This window comes from Melopsittacus undulatus, chromosome 1 (genome assembly GCF_012275295.1).
Source record: "Melopsittacus undulatus isolate bMelUnd1 chromosome 1, bMelUnd1.mat.Z, whole genome shotgun sequence".
NCBI classification, from domain to species: domain Eukaryota; kingdom Metazoa; phylum Chordata; class Aves; order Psittaciformes; family Psittaculidae; genus Melopsittacus; species Melopsittacus undulatus.
The window spans coordinates 23280390-23303034 of NC_047527.1; the positions used below are offsets into that span (position 1 = coordinate 23280390).

Sequence of the window (22645 nt, forward strand, 5' to 3'; positions counted from 1 at the left end):
TTATGTTTATTTTTTCTATCTTTGCATCTGTTTGCTCAGAAATGGACAACTGAGCACTGATGTTTCTCAGCCCACTCCCAGCACCTTCCACTGTGTCTTGGTTGTTGCTGTCGGTTTGGATTTGGGAAGCAGGCAGGCAATACAGACAATGCTTAGTGGCAGACAAAGTTGTACATTTTTAGGAGTAATACACAATCCCTGAATAGTCTGAAGACCAGAGCCTGAAATTCCCAGCTTTCAGCTATTGCTTTACTTTTGTTTTCTTTAAAAATAGCAGCAACTACAAAATTTCTGCTTCCCAGAAGGTCACTGCTCAGGTTCAATACAGTTAATAGAACTGAACTGGTTTAAAATCCAGTTTAGCCAGACAAGCAGCAGGAAAAGTGCACATTTTCATTGTTGAATTTCCAAGAACTACATGGTGACTGAGACAGTGCCCCATTGCAGGCACTACAAACAGTGGAGAGCTGTGGACAGACTGGTCCCGATGAATCAAAATCAAAATCACAGAATCATAGAATGGTTAACCAGGTCCCCAGTTACCTTATGGAGAGGATCTACATTTTCCCTTGTCTTCCTTTTATTACCAGTGTACCTACAGAAGCTTTTCTTGCTGCCCTTGACATTGCTGGCCAGATTTAATTCTCTCAGGGCTTTACCTTTCCTAAGCTGACCCCTGTCTGCTCAAGAAATTTCTCTGTATTCCTCCCAGGCTACTTGTCCTTGCTTCCACCCTCTATAGGATTCCTTTCTGTCTTTGAGTTTTGATTCTCTGGCTCTTTGTATGGAGAATAGACTGCTGCTCATGTTGAAGTGTATGCTTTGTTCTTGCAGTCAGATTTGTTACTAAAAATGTATTAAATAAAATATGTTTGTAGGAAACTCTTTCCACATAAGCTTCTATTTTCTTTATGTGCGTCCACAGCATTTGATGAGGTAAAGCTGCCCTTGTGCTAAATAAGCGCAAGGTTTGATGATTGCAGTAGAAGATGGATAGCTTATTTAGGAGGGTACTGAAGACTCCTTCGTCTTTATTGCACTTTTCAGATGAAAAGTAGCTTCTCAGCACCCCTCAAATTACTGCTGTCATTAGGGAAACTGAGGAAGCATAAATTGTTCAGTGATGATCTCAGAGCCAATCTCAGAGCCATAACAGTAACCCTGTACCTTTCCTCTTGCATTCTTATGTAGCCCATGATCTTTTCTTGAGGATTTGACACTACAAAATACAAATGTATATGCAGTTTCTTTCACACTTAAGTATGTTTCTGTGGTCTAGTCCACAGCTGAATTGACTGGACTTATTTAATGAAAAGACATATAATGTTACAGTAAAAAGAGATATCTGGGGAGGAAAATGGTGTTCAGTAAATTCTGCTCTTCAGAAATTCAGCAGCACTGTAGACAAGATCTGCAGAATTAGTTTTGAAGACAGAACGGTTCCATTCCGAAGTTTGCAAACGTTAACAATATCCTGGAGAAACTGCCACTGAAACAATTTTGAACTTGCTCCTTTGAGGAAGATGTCTCTACAAATGATTTCTGAGCTTTGTATTTGTTCAGCTACGTCTACTGTCAAAAGCATTCTTCAGAATTTACATCTAAAATGTCACCTGCAAATGAAAGTGGAAAAGTGTGGTATGCTTGCTGCATAAGGAAGGGATGAGTTTTCTGAATAATATCTGAAGCTCTATTACTGAAAAGGTTTCTGATCCTGGATCAAAACCATACTTGGTTCAAAACTCCAATATGCCCTGCAGTCAGTCAAGATGGTTTTTTTTCAGACTCCTTTCTGTGTAAAACGTTTACACTGTTTGGGAAAAAGTGCTGTGGAAGTGCTATATTATTTGCTATATTAGCTATAATGAGTAATGAAAAAATAGTAAGAAAGTAATTGCTGTGGTTTAAAATATAAAGTAACTCTCAGGTCTCCGCCCGGCAGCAAAGTTGGGGAGAAGAGGGAAAAGGCACTACTCATGGTATAGGAAAACAAAATTAGGGGTTGTATAAGTAAATGGGGCAAATACAAATTTATGGTACTAGATGGGCTGCATGAAAGAGCTCAGCCGTACCACTGAGAGGTTGCTTTCTATCATCTTGGAAAAGTTGTGGGAATTGGGGAGTCTCCAAGACAGAGAAGGGGCAAATTTTATGCCTGCTGTAAAATAAAAAGCAGCAGGATCCAGAGAACTATAAGCTAGAGAAACTAACCTCAGTCTCCTTAATCTCAGACTGGAGAGATGCAACAAAAGTGCATAGAAAAATGACTGTACCACTGGACTCAAAGGGATAGCCATCAACAGTTTGAAGTCTGACTGGTGGCTGTTATGAGTGGTGTGACCCACAGGGGTAATGTTGGGCCAGTACTCTCTGCATCTTCAGCAATGACCCTGACAATAGGGGTGGCCCCTGTCTTCATTAAATTCTCAGAAGGAGCAGTTGTGCATGCTGGAAGGCAGAGCTTATGTTCAGAGAGCTCTGAATACATAAGTGACCTGACTGAGTGTACCTCAATATTCAGCAAAGACTAAACCAAAATCCTGTACTGGAACACAACAACCCACTGAAGCAGTACAGACTGGAGGTGCGGCAGCAGGACAGCAGCTCCGCAGAATGGGACCTCAGGCCCTGCTGGGCAAGGTGCACCAGTGAGACCATACGGTAATGAAGGTATTATATGGGCTTACAGTAACAATAGAGTAGCCAATGGGTCCAAGGAAGTGATTTTTTCTAAATATTGCAACTTCTTTTGGTACTTCAGTACAAGAAAGCTGTGAACAAAGTGGACTCACACTAACAGAATCACCCTGTCCAGATGATCAGTTTGTGCTCATCATTTGTTATCATTCCAATAGCAATTACATCAGCTCTGCTTTGTTGTAATTTTAAACTTGATTCCAAAGCACTAATGGAAACTCTGAATAGTAAAGGATGTACCAAGTACTGAAGAATGCTATTAGAAACACTCATCATATGACTTCATATAGGGAACTACTTGGAGAGCTGCTTAATCCATTTAACCTGTGTCCCTCCCATCAAGAGTAGCTTATGCTTGGTCTTCCTGGAATGCTACTGAGCAGTTTACTTTTTATTAATTTTTTAATACTGAAGCCATTACAGTTTGTTTTCCAGGAATTAAATCCATGAATTCACTGATATTTCTGCTGTTGTTCCTAACAGCCATTCTGGATCATTACCATTTTGGTGAGCATTTTCACACTATAAATCTGTCTTATTTTTCACACAGTCAACTTCCAAAAAGGTAAAATAAGAAAATGAAACTGGAAAGAATCATATTTAACTTTCACACTTTTCCATTGGCAAACACTTTCCACCTCCAACTTCCTTAGAGAACTTCATTATTTTCATGAGCTTCAGTGAAGTCAGGGACAATTCTAGGAATAAGGCTTAACTAACTTGTATTTCCAAACTTTATATTTAACATGTTAACACTGAGCTCTGTGTGTTGATGTAGGACACTTGGGTTGTTTTTTTTAGGATCAACAAATGGCAAATGCTTCCATATGAAAAAGAATATCCCCACAGAAACAGAATTCAGCTTTCCTACACAGCAAACAATAGAGAATGAATATGCCTCTCAGAGGCACAGCCAGAATAAAAAACAACCACACCCCAAATCCAAATGGGATTCTCAGTGAGATATTTTCAGTGTCTCTTTCCTAAGACAGCGCACATTCTCCTACAAAGGTGAGCAGCAGGAAGAAATGTATTGTTGACCTTTGAAATGTTTAGGAGTTTTGTGTACTTACAGAGGGAACAGATTTAACATCATTGTCTTTTACACCAATCCGCCTCATGACTTTTTTTAAGAGTAAGCATCTAGAAATGGGGAAAACTGTTCAGATATTCACGGAGGGAACAGCGACAAAATGTCTTCAAGAGAAAGAAGTGCACTGCCAAAAAGTGCAAGAACCATTAGAATTTACCTGAAATAAAACTTTCATTTAAGTTTTCATTACTAAATTAATGAGCTTATTTAGTATTTGCACAGCATTGGATGCATTGGAACAATATTACTTCTATGATTCTAAAAGCCAATTAGAATGTCAAGTGTTTCAAACTGATTTATTGCAATTTTCATATAAGATCATTTTAAAGCTGCCTTGCCTCAGCTTGTATGAGATTAATTTAAATGCTCTGTAATATCAGCTGCTTAACCCATGTGCTGTAATTCTTATCTTTTGATCACCAAGAAAACTTTGTCAAAACTGCTTCACAGATACAGAAGAGAATAACTAGAAATAAAATAAAAAAGTTCAATATGTTCAGCAGTGTATGACAGAGTTTTGCAAATATTCCCATTTTCACAGTTCAAATTTCCTCTAGGATCAGCAAGTTAATGCTTCTACTTTTAAAATTGCAATTAAGATTATCTAAACGTTATACAAATCAAAGACAAGAGCTTTTGACATTCGAAAAGCTAGTCTGTTTGAACTGGATGAGGCTTAAATGGGGAAGGAGGCACTTCATTATGGAAAATGCTTATAAGATTTACTGGCAGATTCACAGTTTTTTTAAGGCCAGCAAGAGCCATTGTCATATAAGCACACCTTCTGAATAACACATGCAAAGAACCTCACATTGTATCTACTGCACCAAGCCCATTTCTCTTGCTTGAATTACCCTTTACTTTTTGAAGGACATCCAAGTCTTGTTTTACACGTTCAAAATGATGGAGAATTCACCAAGTCTGCAAGGTGCTTCTGTAGCTCACTGACCTGATTGGAAGAAGGTGTTTTCTTTCTCCCACTTAGAATTTGGTTAAACTTAGATAGACTGAATTTCTAATGTACAATTTTTTGAAACAAGGGAGAAAGGTGCTATAATTAGACAAAACACTTCTCAGTTTAACACACATGCTGTAGTTGAATCATTGCTTAACACAGTTTTTCATAATCAGAGAGAAATTTAATTTCTCCAGCTTTTCACTGTAAGGTATGATTTCTAGACTTGCAAGTCTTCCTTCAGTTCTTTTCTAATTATCCTCTCATTAAAATGTCACTAATATTGAGTGAATTTAAATCACTTAATACTATCTGCTGGCAATTCACCCTTGATTGTGTCAACCTTTGACTTCCTAGTATTTCTATCAGTCTCTTATAAATTAGTTTCAAAATATGTTACTGAACAGTGGGAGTTCATAGCTAAGGTAGACTTCAACAAGTTCATTCAGAAGTAGTCTTAAATTTTGGCAAAATAAGTGTGAATTAATAGTTTTCAAGTATTTGCTACAATCATGAACTATTTTGCCCCAAAGATGACAAGTTGTTTTTTGACTTGACATGACTTTCTGTGCCCTTGCATTAGAAATGTGCATACTCTAATGAGAAGTATATTACAGAATCCACATTAAAACTATTAGTAAAATTTTATTGCAGGCAGTGTGCCTAATCATCCAACTCCATCCCTCTCTCCAACAGTAATACCCCAGCTCAATTACTTGCATGGTTTGTGTCTAGTCTACATAAAACAAAAAAACCTTGCAATTCTGCAAGGTTTTCTAATAATTAACAGAAATCCTTTCTGTTAATCATTAGAAGTAGCCTAATATTCCAATATGGCAAAACAAGACTCTAGCCCAAGCAGAACAAAGGTGGAAAGAACTCTATGGTCAAATCAAACAGCACAACTAATAGGAAAACATACTGTAACTTGCAGACTACTCCTTTCATTAAATGATTATTCTCAAAGACCTTATTAACTGTATTAGAAGCAGAAAAGGTCATATGAAAGGCTAATATAACTAACTGTGAGCATTTTAAGGTATCCACCTTCATAAAAAGTTGCAGCATATTAAATTTATTTAATTACTCTAGAGTAATTTCTAATTTAAAATGCCTGTTTTTATGGAACAATGATAAATTAGAGCATAGATGAATTATTTTACAGATTAATGCATACAGTTCTTGCTGCAATCAAGATTTTATATGGTTCTAATAGTTTAGCACTTATAGTAGGCTTTTTAAGTGCCAAGCAATTATAATTGTTCTCTTAGCATATTGGATTAATTTAATACCTCCCAAGTTGCAGAAAATTTGACTTCTGCAGTGGAACACACGTATTCACCATGTTTCCATTCAGAATAATAAAATAAGATATTTAAAAGGAAAGGAATGACTTTGAAAAAGTAATAGAATATTGCTAATTATCCCACCACAGTGCTGGTATATCTCAGACTTACTGAGATGAAGTCTCAGGCAGGGCATAGATGCACACCATAACCCCCTTGCTTCTCATTTCCACGAAAAAAATAAATCAGGTCCATAGTGGCTGGTGTTGTCACTGCGCTTCAACATGACCAGAGAAGTGGGAACTCAACAAGTACTAAAAACGTAGCACCTGTGGAGGTACATTTATCTAAGTACTTACAATGCTACGCATAAAACTAGTTCTGTGAGTAGCATTCATGTTCAACGTTTGCTCCATGAGGAGCATTTCACTTCCTTTAGTCACTTAGTCAAATAAATGAAGCTCTCCATGTGATACCCTACACTAAACATTGCAGATCACAAATCACATGAGCACTGTGTATTAAAATGAGGAAGTTAAGTTTAATGTCTGTTTTTAAGGAAACCTTTTGCTCTTTCCCTCATTTTCTAGGAAGTCTTTGTTAAGCATAATCCATTATGCATGAACAATCAAGCCAAAGCCTTTTCAGCATTACAGAATCACAGAATCCCGAGGGTTGGAAGGGACCTCAAAAGATCATCTAGTCCAACACCCCTGCAAGAGCAGGGTAACCTAGAGTACATCACACAGGAACTTGTCCAGGCGGGCCTTGAATATCTCCAACGTAGGAGACTCCACAACCTCCCTGGGACACCTCTTCCAGTGCTCTGTCACTCTTACAGTAAAGAAGTTCTTCCTGATGTTAACGTGGAACCTCCTATGCTCCAGTTTACACCCATTGCCCCTTGTCCTATCACTGGATATCACTGAAAAAAGCCTAGCTCCATCATCCTGACACCCACCCTTTACATATTTGTAAACACTGATGAGGTCACCCCTCAGTCTCCTCTCCTCCAAGCTAAAGAGACCCAGCTCCCTCAGCCTCTCCTCATAAAGGAGGTGTTCCACTCCCTTAATCATCTTTGTGGCTCTGCGCTGGACTCTTTCAGGCAATTCCCTGCCCTTCTTGAACTGAGGGGTCCAGAACTGGATGCAATATTTCAGATGCGGCCTCACCAAGGCAGAGTAGAGGGGGAGGAGAACCTCTCTTGCCCTACTAACCACACCCTTTCTAATGCATCCTAGGATGCCATTTGACTTCTTGGCCACAAGGGCACATTGCTGGCTCATGGTCATCCTACTATCCACCAGGACCCCCAGGTCCCTTTCCTCTTCACTACTTTCCAGCAGGTCAACCCCCAACCTGTTCTGGTACATGGGGTTGTTCTTCCCCAGATGCAAGACTCTACACTTGTCCTTGTTGAATTTCATCAAGTTTCTCCCTGCCCAACTCTCCAGCCTGTCCAGGTCTCGTTGAATGACAACACAGCCTTCTGGTGTGTCAGCCACTCCTTCCAATTTAGTGTCATCAGCGAACTTGCTGAGGGTACACTCAGTTCCCTCATCCAGATCGTTGATGAAAATATTAAACAGCACTGGTCCCAGCACCAACCCCTGAGGGACTCCACCAGTCACAGACCTCCAGATGGATTCTATGCCATTGACCACAACTCTCTGCCTTCTTCCTTTCAACCAGTTCTTGATCCACCTCACTACCTGGTCGTCAAAGCCTACACTTCCTTAGCTTATCTATGAGGATGCTGTGGGAGACAGTATCAAATGCCTTACTGAAATCAAGAAGAACCACATCTACCGTTCTACCATCATCCCTCCACCTAGTCACTTCTTCATAGAAGGCTACAAGGTTGGTGTCATGGGTTCAGCAGTAGCTCATGCTCTGCCAGGGAGGAGGGAGAGATAGGGCGCCTGGTCTGGGCTAGTCGGGGAGGTATTCCATACCACAGCACGTCCTGCTCGGGGAGGGGACTGGAAGCTGGCCAGGAGGGGAGGGGTGAGCTCTCTCTACCAGGCTGGCCTCGTGGCGGCGGATGGTATCGTATTCTCCCTCCCTGTTTGTCTCCTCTAACACTGATTTGTTATTGGTACTGGTAGTGATTTCTGTTATACCTTAATTGCTGGATTGATTTTACCTCAATCCGTGGGAGTTGTATTCCTCTGGCTCTCCTTCACATCCCTCTGGGAGTGGGAAGGTAAGGGGAGGGGGGAGGGGAAACAAAGGGGGAACTGTGCAGATTCAGTTTAAACCACGACAGTTGGTCAAACATGACTTCCCCTTCATAAAACCATGTTGGCTGTTCTTAATAACCCCCTCATCCTTGATGTGTCTAGAGATGGAGTCAAGAATAAGTTGTTCCATCACCTTTCCAGGGACGGAGGTAAGGCTGACTGGTCTATAATTACCCGGGTCCTCCTTTTTGCCTTTCTTATAGACTGGTGGGACATTTGCCATTTTCCAATCCTCAGGCACCTCTCCTGTTTCCCACGATTTACCAATGATTATAGAGAGTGGCCTAGCAATGACCTCCGCCAGCTCCCTCAGCACCCGTGGGGGCATTCCATCCGGACCCATTGATTTATAGATGTCCAGATTGCTTAGCTGATCCCTAACCCAATCCTCATCTACCAAAGCAAACTCCTCCTTTGTCCTGACTCCTTCTGGGGCTACAGGAATCTGGGGCCCCTGGGGAGAGTCTGCAGGAGTAAAGACAGAGGCAAAGAAAGCATTCAGCACTTCTGCCTTCTTTGTATCCTCTGTCTCCAGGGCACCTGCCTCGTTCAACAGTGGGCCTATATTGCCTCTTGTGTTAGTTTTATTTGCTATGTATTTGAAGAAGCCCTTTCTATTGTCCTTAACCCGACTTGCAAGATTAAGTTCCAAGGAGGCCTTAGCTGTACTAATTGCCTCCCTACATCCTCTAACAACTGTCCTATATTCCTCCCAAGTGGCCAGCCTCTCTTTCCATAATCAATAGATTCTCCTTTTCCACTTGAGTTTGCCCAGCAGCTCCTTGTTTAACCATGCTGGTCTCCTAGATCCCTTACTTGATTTCCTACTCATTGGGATGCTCTGATCCTGAGCCCCTTTACCGCCTAGTACCCTTTCCCATGGGACTTCCCTTAGCAGTTGATTGAACAGGCCAAAGTTGGCCCTTCGGAAATCCAGAACTGTGGCCTTGCTAGGTATTCTATTCCTCCCACACAGGATCCTAAACTCCATCATCTCATGGTCACTGCAGCCAAGGCTGCCATTGACCATCACCACTTCAACCAAACAAACCCTCCTTGTTGGTGAGTACTAAATCTAGCAGTGCTCCTTTCCTAGTTGGTTTGTCCACCATTTGCATTAAGAAGTTATCGTCAATACACTGGAGGAACCTCCTAGACTGTGAATGATTGGCTGTGTGAGTCTTCCAGCAAATATCAGGGTAGCTAAAATCCCCCATGAGGACTAAGGCATGTAGTCGCGAGGCTACTTCCAGTTGCCTGTAGAAAGCCTCATCAACTCCTTCGTCCTGATCAGGAGGTCTATAATAGACTCCCACAACTGTATCACCTGTACCAGCCTGTCCCTTAATTCGTACCCACAGACATCCCACTTTCTCCTCATCTGCCCCTGGACAGAACTCAATACATTCTAGTCACTCTCTCACATAAAGAGCAACTCCACCACCTCACTTTGCTGACCTATCTTTCCTAAAAAGGACATAGCCATCCATGAGCACATTCCAGTCATGTGAACTGTCCCACCATGTCTCTGTAATTGCCACTAGGTCATAACCTTTAGACCACACACAGACTTCTAACTCCTCCTGTTTATTCCCCATGCTGCGTGCATTGGTGTACAGGCATTTCAGGGAGTGAGCAGAGCACGCTGATGGCACCCTTGGGAGGTGGGAGGCCTTTTGGTCTTCATTAATAGTAGAACAATGCCTTACTAGTTCAGCTATGACCCCCTCGCACTTTGAATCTAACCAGAAGCTCTGTGAGTTAGCTCTGCTAACTCTTGTCCTAGTACCCTTTTTCACCTGCGGGACAGGGTCTAAGCTATCCTTTCCCACAAATGAAACAATAGATTGATAGCATTGGCCTGTCAGTTCCTAGATTATGTGAATCTGATTTTTTTCTCTTTATTCTTTACAGTTTTTATTCTTTTGGCAATGAAAATAAGCTTAGAAACTGGATCCAAGGAGTCTGCCCAAGTCTGAGGTCAGGTACGCTGAGGAGCAATGTTTCATGTATTGCAGTGGAGTCTCACTTCCAGTGATATAGGCAAGTGTGAACAGAGGTTATCCACTTATAATCTGGGAAAGAGTTTACCCAATTCTTCATGCCCAGCTGGCAAACTTAAGCCAGGGAGCTTCCCCATAACTCCACTTTCTCGAACTTCCCCTGGCTGACACCAAGCAGAGGAGCAGGCTTGACTCAAGCATGTTGGCAGGCTCACACTGGAGTATGGTGCTACAACTGATGACTGAGACAGAGGGTCAAGAGGGCAACATACTCTGGAAAAGGGGTAGAAGTGAAAGATTTAACCTCCTATGTAAGAAGAAAGCAAATCATGCATGTTGAAGTCTGGTGTCTAAGGCCGAAATACATCTTATTTTAGATGAAGGTAATAAAGCACTATGAAAACACAAAAATGAGAAAAAGGATATATAGCAGTATTTGTTTGCCATCTCTGAGCAAATGACTAATAGATTGGGTTAGCAATGAATTTTTGATCTCTGAAGAAACATTAAAGTTTGATGAACTACCAGTTTATTAGTTTCTGGAAGAATAATTCCTCCTCTTGTGTAATGTAACAAAAAAGCACGACACTGTCACTGTGGAGACAGAGACATGACCAACCATCGAGGTTCAGAGTGACACCGTAAAAAAGGAGTTTCACATTTAGGTCACTGGTTGAATTTTAAATAGAGGAGTTGCCACGTGCCTTTTGCCACATTGTTTGATGTCCTGGGTCAGCTCGATCTCAGATACAGCTCAGTTTCTAACAGACAAGTGTTCCCATCATAAGCATTGCAGCAACAGATAACCTCTCTGATGAGCCTGGCAGAAAGCAGCATCCTTAAACCAACTTTCCTGGAAATACTATCTCACAACCACCTTTCCTCTGCAAAAATAGGAGAGCACCCACTTTCCCCTGACACCTGAAGATGAACTAATGCTCACTGAATACCACGACACAAATGTCATCATGCCATTCACCCTTAGTTTCTGGAAAAATGACGCAGCCCCTGTGCTTTTACATTTGGAACCGGTCTAAATCACATTCAAAGCATCCTTGTGAACATCAGATACCTTGTTTTTTCAACAAAAATACCTGAGTGCTGGTGTAGAAAGGTTTTTAAATGTTTTTAACACTTTCAGAGACTGAAGAAGCTTGTTGTGAAAAATAATGCAAAGAAACCTAATTAACTCAATGAACCTGTCTCCCCACTTACATTTGCAAATTCTAACCAAACGTGAGTAGGATTTGGTGTTGGAAAGGAACAGCTTTCTGTTCCACAGTTTAGATGTATCCCTAACTAAAACCAAATATGTAATTGAAGACTTAAAAAGAAAGCTGAGGAAGACACTTGCATAATTAATAAAGAAGCAGTCTTAGGATCATTGATCACCTCAAACTGTGAACCCACAGCATAAAAAATGACACCACAAAAACCCTATTTAATTTCATTTATGCTTCATGAAAAAGCAAAACAAATGTTATACAGATATTTTCAGTAGCTGAAAACTGGCTATCACTAGGAAAACACAGCTACAGACATTCCTCATTGCTGGCCTGAGCTGTTCTCAAAATAATCCAATGTAAAGGCCACTGACTGAAATATTTCTAATACTCTGCAATCATAAAGCATTAAACTGCTGTGTTTGGTACACCACCTTGCTTGGGCTTCAGAGGTATTAAGCTTCAGCCTTTGGTTTGCAAAACTCCCTGAACTCTCCTGGCCTCTTGCATCCTAAGATCTCAAAATAGACACCGCTGTTTTCTTGCAAATGTGTTTAAGTAACATTACAAATAACATTTCATTGCACGCCAATTAAATATAAACAGCAGAGAGCAAGGAGCCAGAGTCATTTTGCCTGTCTCAGGAGCAGCTATGAACAGCTCTGAAAAACAAACTGTTGCCCTCTGTGGATCTTAAGACCAAAAGGAGCAGGAGAAGCAGAATTTGAATAGCATCTAAAAAGGTGAATCCCAGAATCTATTAAACACCAAAAAGAAGAAAAAATCTAAAGAAATTATGTTGGAAACCTGCCTTGTTTTTTCAAGCAGTTCATCGTGTTTTTCTCTCAGTGTTGCAGAAACAAAGGCATAAAGTGTATTTTCAAGAAAATATTTAAATAAAATTGATAAAATGTCAACACTTGATTGCTTGTTTAAATTGGACAAAATTATAAAAGCTGTTACAGTGTGTTCAATTTGTTCCAATGTCATTATATACCATAAGGGCTCATTGGAGCAGTGAGAATACTGCAGACAAGGCGTGAAGATTACAAGTTGTCTTAGACTTCTCCCTCCTACAGTATGAAATACAATCTAAAGCAACCAAAATTCTTTTAGTGAAGCTAATTCCTTCTCACCAAGGCTCAACAGGCAAAAAAAGAATCACTGTTCTTATGCTGTAAGAACACTTTGTAACTTGCTTAATGGGAAGTTAAATGAACCAAAGCTTCAGACAGAAAAAAAAATGACCATCAATTTATGTGCCAAATTTTTGTATTTAAAATCTGAGGTCTTGGGTCTGGTATATTTCTATTTTCCCAAGGTTGAGCTTATAGCATTATGATATTTTTCAAAGTTTTTGCTTTCTGAGGAGTATGGATTACTAACTGAGAAGGCTCCTGTTTCTGCCCTGCTCCTACTGAGGGTACTTTACTCATGTAGCTCAGGTCACTATCAAGACGACCATAGCAAGCTTAGCTGTTTGTGCTCTAGGTGCACCTCAGCTGATGAAAAGTGGTATACAAAAGCTCAATACATACTCCCATCACAGCACCACTACATTATCAACTGAAAACCAGGTATCTGAATGTAAATTTTTTCTCTCTTCTTCCATAATCTGTCATACTCGGATGGGAAGCACAATAGATGTCCCAAAGGACCATCTGTAGTGCTCCCAACACCTTACCTAGGAACTAATCCTAATACACTTGTACTTTCTAAGCCCAAACTGAGCGGTGAGTTGGCATATTCCAGCTGCAGAGACTTGCTAGTCTGAAGCTTTGGACCGGACGTCTTGGCACACACACTTTTGTGCCCGGATGACAATGAGGCTACAGCCTCTCAGCAGTGCTTCCAGTCTCAGCTCAACTCAGCATATGGTGCTAACACTCACGTAAGATGCACCCACAGAGCCTAGGAACTTGAGCGGACACCAGTGTCACAGTGCTATGACACTGCATTGAACAGCTTCCATCTCACTTGGAAAACAGCACGTCAGATAAAGATTCATCCCTAGCTGTTAAACAATACCCATTCATCCATATTTCTTGCACAGCACAGATACTTAGCTTTGAAAATTAGACATCCACATATTTATAGAGGCAGTCAACTTTATGGTATCTTTGTACACCCCATGTGAGTGAGAAGCAAAGGGTTCTGACCCTAAATGAGCAGCATATATTCCATAAGTCAGTGTGTCTTCCACAAGCCCAGGAAAAACACATAGCAGTTAACAAAATACCAGGAGATTCTAAACATATAGTAACTCCTAGTAAAACTAGCATGAGAAATGCACCAGTGTACGTCAGTCATAAAACACCAGAGAAAAAGAACCTTAAAATTTTAAAACTGATCATAATGTTTTAATATCAGTGTTATGAAACTTTTCTTTTTACTGTTACTCAGCTGTGGAAACCACAATGGAAATTCACTAAGGTTTCACCCCGGCTGGCCTCTAATTGAGACTCTTGTGCTCTGCAAGCTCCCCTGCTAGTGTTGGGTCAGTATCCTGCACAGGAGGGGCTGCCAGTGATGGATCTCTCTCACAGCTTGCAAGCCTTTTTGCCAACAAGCTGCTCCTCACTGGGAGCCAGATACAATCCTCCAAACAAACCCCTAGATCACTTCAAAAGTTGCAGAATTTTACCCCTTTAGCACACCTTAATGCCCCATGACCTTTTAAATGTCACATCTCAAAAACATTGCTTCTTCAGCATATAAATCAAGGAGAAAAAGCCCTATATTTCAAAGTCAAAATAATAATAATAAAATAATTATTTCTTCTGCATTGGAGAATTTCCCTCTGCCTTAGTTTACTATTTATAAACCACCAGTCTGGGATTAATTATTATAAATCCTTAAAGCCGAAAAGAAGATTTTAGGCATGTTATGCTACATATAATCTATATACCATTATTAAACTGAAGCTCAAATTCACTTTAGGTCCTATTTCTGTTGGTCATCTTTTAACATTTCTGTATTTTACCTATAGCAAATTTTACTCCTAAGAGAAAGCATTTCTTACTGTTTTCAAAACATCAGACCATCTATTGCACGTGCCACTGCATGGGAGGTGCTGTGTCACTCACCGGGCACCCCATCTCTCATCCAGTAATCAATGTCTGTTCCATCTGCATTGTCGTAAACATCTGTAACGTTGATGGGCTGCAGCAGAGTCATGATCTCTTTCACGATCTCCCGAGCTTTAGCACTGCCAGTAAAACCCAGTCCAGATGGCTGGAAGGTGCCCTCATCAGACTCCATGACGATATCAAAGTTGGAGATATTTTCCTAAACATATAAGGAAAGAAGACATTGATTTGTGACTTCTATTTGAACTGGCACTATATGCTAGATTCTAGATGTCTGTATGAGCATACCATAGCAAATTTGTCTAACAAACAGAGAAAAGCTTCCTGTGATCCTGTGTATATAAGTATAAATTAAGGAATGTAATCTTTCTGTGTGAAAAAGCTGAAACAGTTCCAATTCAGTTCTGAGCCACCAGTATTATGTAGGAGCCACAACAGGACCGGCCTGCTACCCCCAGATACTTGCTTGAAGATTTCTGAAGTGCCACCTAGAAAGGTAAGGCATTACCACCATATTTCATTTTTCACTTGTAGCTCTCTCTTCCTTCTTAGATCTGAAACTCAGAAACTCTGTTGTAGGGTGGAAGGTACAGAATCTGGTGGGCTTTAAAATCAGATGCATTCAAAGCTTGCTTAGACTGTGAAAGATATCCCATTTAAAAACAGACAAACAATCAAAACAGCTGCCACCTCTTTGGAAACATTAATTTCAATATACCATGCAGTCAACTCTGACTTCAGTTGGAGGACTGAAATGTCAAGGTTCCTTCTGTTCTGAAGGAATAATGTCTGTTTTAAGGGAAGTTTGTGCTTTCAACATAAGTCCCAACAGGAAATGTAAAATGTTAAGATTCTGTGTACAAACAGCATAATAACATTTGCTTTCAGTGTGTACTTAGAAGATCCTTCTTTGCTAAAAGAAGAAAAATTATCACCTAGGGTTATTTACTTCCTTCCCATGTACTCAGAAGTGCAGTCACAAAGCTTTAATTGGCATATAATATTTAGGGACTTTACCTGAAGGAAGTTCTCACTCCTTTTGAGAGGAACTAACATTGATATTTTTTTTTGCAAAATAGAACAGTTTATGGCCAGGTCAGGCAGAAAAAAGCTATACTTCAGACTATCTCGAACGCACTAAACAAATTTACTGCAGGTATTACTCCTATGCCCAGATCTCATTCCAGAATTTTATGGCTGTAATGGGTTATCACATGAAAATCGTTAAAAGAGATATGTGATAGCAGTGAGTATCAGATCAATGTCATCAACAGCTTACATAAAGCTGAGAAACAGCAAAGAAATCTTTCACATTTTTCTGAATATAAAATTAAATATAAACTACAGGTAGCCATGAATGTGATATTCACATGAGTTTTCAGAAGTTCTTTGTAGAATTTGCAAAAACTTTGTTTTACACTCTACTTTCCAAAAACTTTCATCTTCCAAGTGAAACAAGTTCTAACACAGCAGAGGTATTCACTTCAAACCTGGAAATACATCCAGAAGTTAAAAAATCTAATACAAAATCTTTGCATACGATGAAACAACTATAAATATTTTATAGTATAAAATAGCTGATCTACCTATCAACCCATCCAGCTACCAGAAATCAAGGTGGAAATAACTTGTTGACAAGTTAGCAATTGCTGGTTTTATACAATGAAAAAAATCAGTTTGTAAAAGATTCAATGTAAAGAATTAGGATACGTCATGTCGAGGCCTGTCATCAAATGCAGTATTACAGGTTGTGAGCCTCAACCTGATACTGTGATTCACAGATCCTCTGAACATCGTGGGAGAGAAGCAGGCTAAGAAGGGCACACTGCTTTGTAAGAGGGACCCATTATGCTCCAATGTCAGAGGTAAACCAGAAAGAATATTTCAAAATGTCAATCTTTACATCACAAGCCCAGGGAGCAAGACTTAGGGAAGACAATAGACATTTTGGTGTTCTGGTGAATTGCCAATGAAAGCTAACTTAATTATAGTGAGCCCCACATAAATACCAGGATAGAAATCGTTTGGAAACGGCCTCTTTGGCTGAGTCTTTGAAGCAATATTTCTGGTTATTTTTAGAGATGCTGCAGTGAGTAGGAACAATAAGGCAAGTGGAAGGGAATATTTAAGGCAGCAAGGTGAAAAGAATGTGCACAGGAGCAGCACAGAGAAGAAATCTCACCTACTGCTCCAAAGAACAGAATTCCCAAGTCCCAAACCTTCTTAAACTGCTAGTGTAGGAGCATTACTTCAGCTGTGTTTTCTCACGTAAATATTTGCATGTGTTTTTAACACGAAACTGAGAAAACAAACCACCCACAGTACATTACACCATATTCTTGCTCTGTTAGAAAGCTGTCCAGGTCTCAGAACATGTCAGAGTAGCACAAAAACAGGACACCCTTGGGAGAGAAACTAAACTCATTGAGGGACAAAAAAGAAACTGGTCATGACTACTTGAAGTACCATGTGTCTTTGAGAAACCTTTTTCCCTGTTTCATCATCTAGATAATAGGATGAAATTATAAGGCTCTTCACTATCAAGTTTGAAAGTTGCAATGTTAAAAAAGGGGGGTTAGGTGGGTTTCACCATACCCATTTTTGCGCATATTGGTATTTCTACCTGCACAGAAAGAAATGCACTCTGGAAAATATGCTATAGGGAAGATGCTCTTTTGTCCTTTGCCATTTAGCAAAGTGGGGTGAGACCATTCATTGCTCCCTTGAGTAACTCAAGGGAACAGCACAACAAACCCATAAGATTTTATAAAAACAACTGCAGGCTCAGCTGTTCCCTTGTAGTTAATGTACCATTTAAATAAGCCTTTTAAACTCAGTATGCAATTCTTTTTTTTGGAAAGTAATCCCATTTGCTGCATCTTGATACTGTGCCACTTCTCTTAGCATATACCAGAAAATTAAAACTTGTTGGTGTAACCTGCTGCCTAATTCTCTGAACATCAAAATAAACTTTTATCCTTCATCATCCTTCGTTACAGAAGATGTCACCTCTCTTTATCTTATCATGTTTAGCACTTTGACTGCATTTTTAAATGAAACTTTTCAATATATACTGCAAGGGAAAATTGGTTTTCAATAGCTTGCTATTTTCATTGAATACACAAATCGGCATAATCCTTTTCAACACTTCTCCTATTTTTATTTTTTTATTTTAATTCCTTGTATGTTTGTTTTCTCTATAAATAATCTATTTTTATCTCTGTTAAGCAAAACTAAAAATACAAGTGCTTCTCATCTTAAGGCAAACACTTGAAAACATGAGATTCTAATCAAATCTTTTCAATTAAGAAATCAAATCCTTGTCATACTGCTACTTCTATTCATAAGAAACACATCCCATCCAGTATAAGTAGGTACTGGCAATCCCAAGCAGATATATCCTACAGGTAGCTACTTATTCAGTCAAAATCCCAATTGTTAATTCTTAGAAAATGTTAAACTAGACTCCAGCATCTCATGATTAATCTACTGAGTCACTGACAGCAATTCCTCTTACTCAGCTAAAGCAGTGAGGTACCTGAAAGCATAAGGGAGGGAACAGCTGTCCTAAAAACCTTCAATAACTGGGACTATTTAAAATGGGGTGTTATTACTTGTCCAATAGCTCATTTACGGCTTTTCTTTTTCATTCCACTGGGAAGAATCACCGCTTTACAGGGAAAATACTAAAGTCTATAATGGCAAAGCACTGTCCTTGACTAGTGGTTAATTTGTTCCAGTGTTAACAGACATCAGTTAATCCAAGAGCACATTTTCAGCTTCCTGTTATTGATTTACACTTAACTTTAAGAAACACCAACACTTGTATTCTTGTATTCCAGTACTGGAGTCAAAGCAGTTAGGATTCAAGTTATAGTATGGCTATAGTGTTGCAGAACTTGTGGTGAATGACAGTCATTCCACTTGCAGTACCAAGAGTGTGTATTAAATCAACACCCAGTTTAGTTGGGCTGCCAACTAAGACTACAGGAAAAACAAGAGAAAACACAGGAAACACCTAAGAGCATGTGACTGCTGGAAAAGGAAAAAACAAATAATATCCTCTAATTATTTAATACTAAATAAACAGGGTGCAGTGTGATTTTGAGTTGCTGTTTAGGATCAAGTTTACTTAATGAAGAAAAACAGCATAAATGGAAACTAGAGAAGAAAACATCAAAACAACTATTAGGAAGCAGAGATGTGCCAGCATCAAGGCATAATAACCACCAGCCACAAGTGTGATCATCCCACTCACACTCTTTTTGAATGAAGGCAGGCAAAATCAGGAACACTGTAAGTTATAAATTTTTTTAAATTATCCCATCATTATACGGGAGAAAGCTGTTATGAAGCTGAAGATTAACACAATTTTTTATAGATGACAAGGTATGAATAAGGCTCCTACTTCGGTTAAAAGATGAAATATTCTGCCACATTCTGTGGGAAAGCAGTTTGTAAAAAAGTCCACAGATTTTATGGCTGGTTCTCTATCAAAGTTACAGAGTTCTGACCTCTGAGAAGCTGATGACAACAGTCCTAACAATTTCAACAGCCCTGGAGCAGGATTTGGTCATGTACTTATTAGCATTTCACTTTGTGAAAACACACTACTAGCATGTCTTGCCATGTACAATACTGCTACTGTTTCCTCTGCAACCACTTGCCAGTACTCACAGAGATGACCATTCAGTATTGAAGGTTCTCTGGAAAGATAGACAAGGAGAAGCAGACAGCTCTGAAGACAGCAGCAGGCTAAGGTAGGTATTCATCACTTAAAGTCTTGTCTTGGGAAGTCTTGTTTGACAAAGAGTGTATCAAAGAGAAGCGCTTCTCCCGAAAAATGTCCCATATTTTAAGCCCTTTTTTGAATACAACAGTATCAAAACAGTGTCTATGACTCTGAATGACTGTCCCACTGCTATCCTTTTTGGAAAGCTTTTAGCTTAATTTGAGAATAGGCAACAATGCCAAAATTGTGGTTTACATCTTTCAGCCAAGGATGATTTTTACTTTTTCAGTAAAAAAATGAGTACTTTTATAACATTCAATAACAGACAGACGAAAATAAAGTAGCAACACCTTAAAAATTATCACAGCACATACGTTGGTAATATTTCCTAGGTTTATGCAGAACAGTTTCAGGTTCTCATCTAGATAGAGGTGAAATGTTAAAATGAAAAGACATCAATGAGGAGAAAGTTCAATGTGAGTCAACAAGAGGTGACATTTTTCTGTGTCTTGCACAGCTGCAAGAAGTTTGAATAGAAGGAGCCCAGCTTTCTTACAGAAGCACATCCCAAAGCACCAAGGACCTGTGGCTGGGTACATCTGCCTGGAGAATGAAAACAGAGCAGCTATTCGCAGAAAATGTCTCCACAAGTTCACATGTTTCAGACGGCAGCTTTGAAGCTGGTGAGGAATCAACACGGTTTTAGAAAAGTCTGCAAATGAATTCTTACTGACCTAGAACCAGAGCTATGCTATCTTTACTGGGCTTAATACAATCAAGGGTGCTACTGGCTGTTAACTGTGACTATGGAGAGTAGAGTGCAATTATTTTCTTCTTGTAGTTTTGTAACTCTCTTTACACATTTCTTAATTTCTCGATGAAAGGGATCAACAGAACAGCAGTGGGCAAAACAACCAGCAGTAATTTTAACTTTTTAAACTTTGGATTACATAGAATATTTCAGGACAGTCAACAGACTGTCAGTTGACATATTTTGCTGGGATAAAGGAACACACATTGAAGTCCTTGATGTGTTTGGTTCAAATCCATGTCTCACGTTGCGCCAGAGTACTTCATACCTTGGGAAATAAACAGGATGTTAAAATCCATTAAATTTCTGAAAACTCTGGTTTTGAGAAGCCACTGTTTTCTGGGGAAGAATCACCTGAAAGCAACAAGAAAGTTTTTTGATATTTGCTTCTTAGAGAAAGTAACTTATTAGTAAATCACAGCAGAAACTTCACATGAGTATCAACAAAGAGTTTTTAAATTAGCAACAATGAGATACCAGCATTTCAGAAGCCCTGTTTTCATGCAGACCCAGTTTAGGCAAAATATGAAATCTTCTGGGTAATAAAACCAAAAATGAAACCATAGGAAATGCTGGTGACTGATATTTTTCATAAAGGTAAACCTTTACTAAAAAGTTAAAACAGTGTATGGCATTTGCACCAGAAATGTAGGTAAGCACTCTAATCATCATTAAGGCAGCAATAAAAGCATGCAGAAATATTCTAAGAATGCTTTCTCTAATGCAATTTGAATTAAATTACATTAATGCCTCCAGTATTCTCAACAGAGTTACTAAAGTTAATTTGAATGTGGCCTGGGATCTCCTTAGTCTTCTAATTACAAAATATATTTGGTTTTCCAGGAGATTGCATGCAATACTTCTATTCCAAAATAAATATTATCAGCCATTCATAGCCCTATAATTCAGCTGGGTAACCTTGTCTTCATGGTATACACATCTTTCACTGAAACTAGTCTGAGGAGCAGAAAGTAGGCCAGACACATACGCTCTTTTCTCCCCTCATGAAGACAGCATCAGAGTAAACACACAAAAAACTTACATACCCTACTGGAGAGCTCTCAGGTACTGTTGTAAGGTTGTAAAAGAATCAGTACTGAATAGCCACAACATGGCAGGGGGGTTGGAACTAGATGATCTTAAAGTCCTTTCCAACCCTAACTATTCTATGATTCTATGATGTCCCCCAGAATTACCAAACCGTATTCCTCCTGCTTCTTCTATTCAACTTGGAAAGGAAAGCAGCAGTTGTAATGGTTCACATTTTCAAAGCTATTTACTGTATTGTCTTAAGAGTCCTACTTATCAACTGGATCACACAATGCTAAGGACTGGGCAAAGACACGAGGTGTACTGTCAAACCCCAAGATCTGGAGCCTGATTTACGCTTAGATCCTTCAATTTCATTACCTTTTATCAATATAAGGAATCTTTACTGTAAAGAAAACATTAAGCCCTTTTCCAGTCTAAGATTAAATCTAATTATTGGCTAAAAGTTAAAAGCAGTGAGCATTTCAGAGGATATCTCCTTTGGGAGCATAGGTGCTGGTGATTCCTCCAGGATGTTTTCACCACAAACTGAGTAGGTGCTCTATAACTGGTGAAAGGCAGGTACCCCCTGCACTAATGGAGGCACTGAAACTGCTGGACAATACTTGGCTTTCAACACTTGTACATGTCTTTGGAAGATCATACAAAGAAAACAATATATGAGGACCATGAGATGCTCTCCTGAAAAATATTTGATAACATGAAAGCCTGGTTGCATGAGTAATCTACCTGAGTTTATTCTGACTGCAGTCGGGCAAATATACCATTGCTAAGAACCTACTTATCAGGAGACAGCACTAGACTGAGCTTTTGGTGAACCCAATATGGCAGCTCTTACATTCTCAGATGAGCTTTGAACATCTGATATACACTATTGTTAGTTTTAATAATCAGAAACTATAATACTGGGCTGTACAGAAATACATGCGTGACATAAGTAACATGATTCAGGGATATGAGTTCATTATTTGCACCACAGTAAAACCACTATGCTGCTGTTATCTCAGTTATTTCTGCAGTAACTTATCTACTTTCTAGCAGTGGCAACCTACAGTGAAGGATGAGGAAGAAAGACCTGAAATTAAATCGAAAGAAATAATACATATACAAAAGTAAGAGTATTTGTACTTGCCCAGTACTATATTGTCTTCATTTCTTCCCCCTTGCACATTTCCACTGGTATGAGGAAGTAATTTAAAATCTCAAGGAAACCCATGTCTGTCTGTGCTGAAATACTGCATTCATATTTCTACTTGTTTGTAGCAAACTAATGTCATAATAAGACCAGCTATGTGGATGAGTCATACAGGGCACCTTTCATTTAACAAGACATCTTTAAATACCATTCTTATTTACCTTGTACTCATTACCGTCAGCAAGCAACGTTTGTGCCATACTACTCTAATTGCCAGAAATTTGCAGAAGTAAATCATTAAAAGGTTAAGTTATTTTTCATGCTA

General features: G+C 39.4%; 1 protein-coding gene across 1 annotated transcript in view; it reads right to left on the reverse strand.

The window, feature by feature from the left end:
• CPQ (carboxypeptidase Q) overlaps positions 1 to 22645 on the reverse strand; it is a 153455-nt gene that overhangs the window by 20523 nt on the left and 110287 nt on the right. The window contains exon 7 of the mRNA XM_005150879.3: positions 14590 to 14791. Within this exon, the coding sequence (XP_005150936.2) occupies positions 14590 to 14791 (202 nt within the window). The remainder of the gene's footprint in view (positions 1 to 14589; positions 14792 to 22645) is intronic.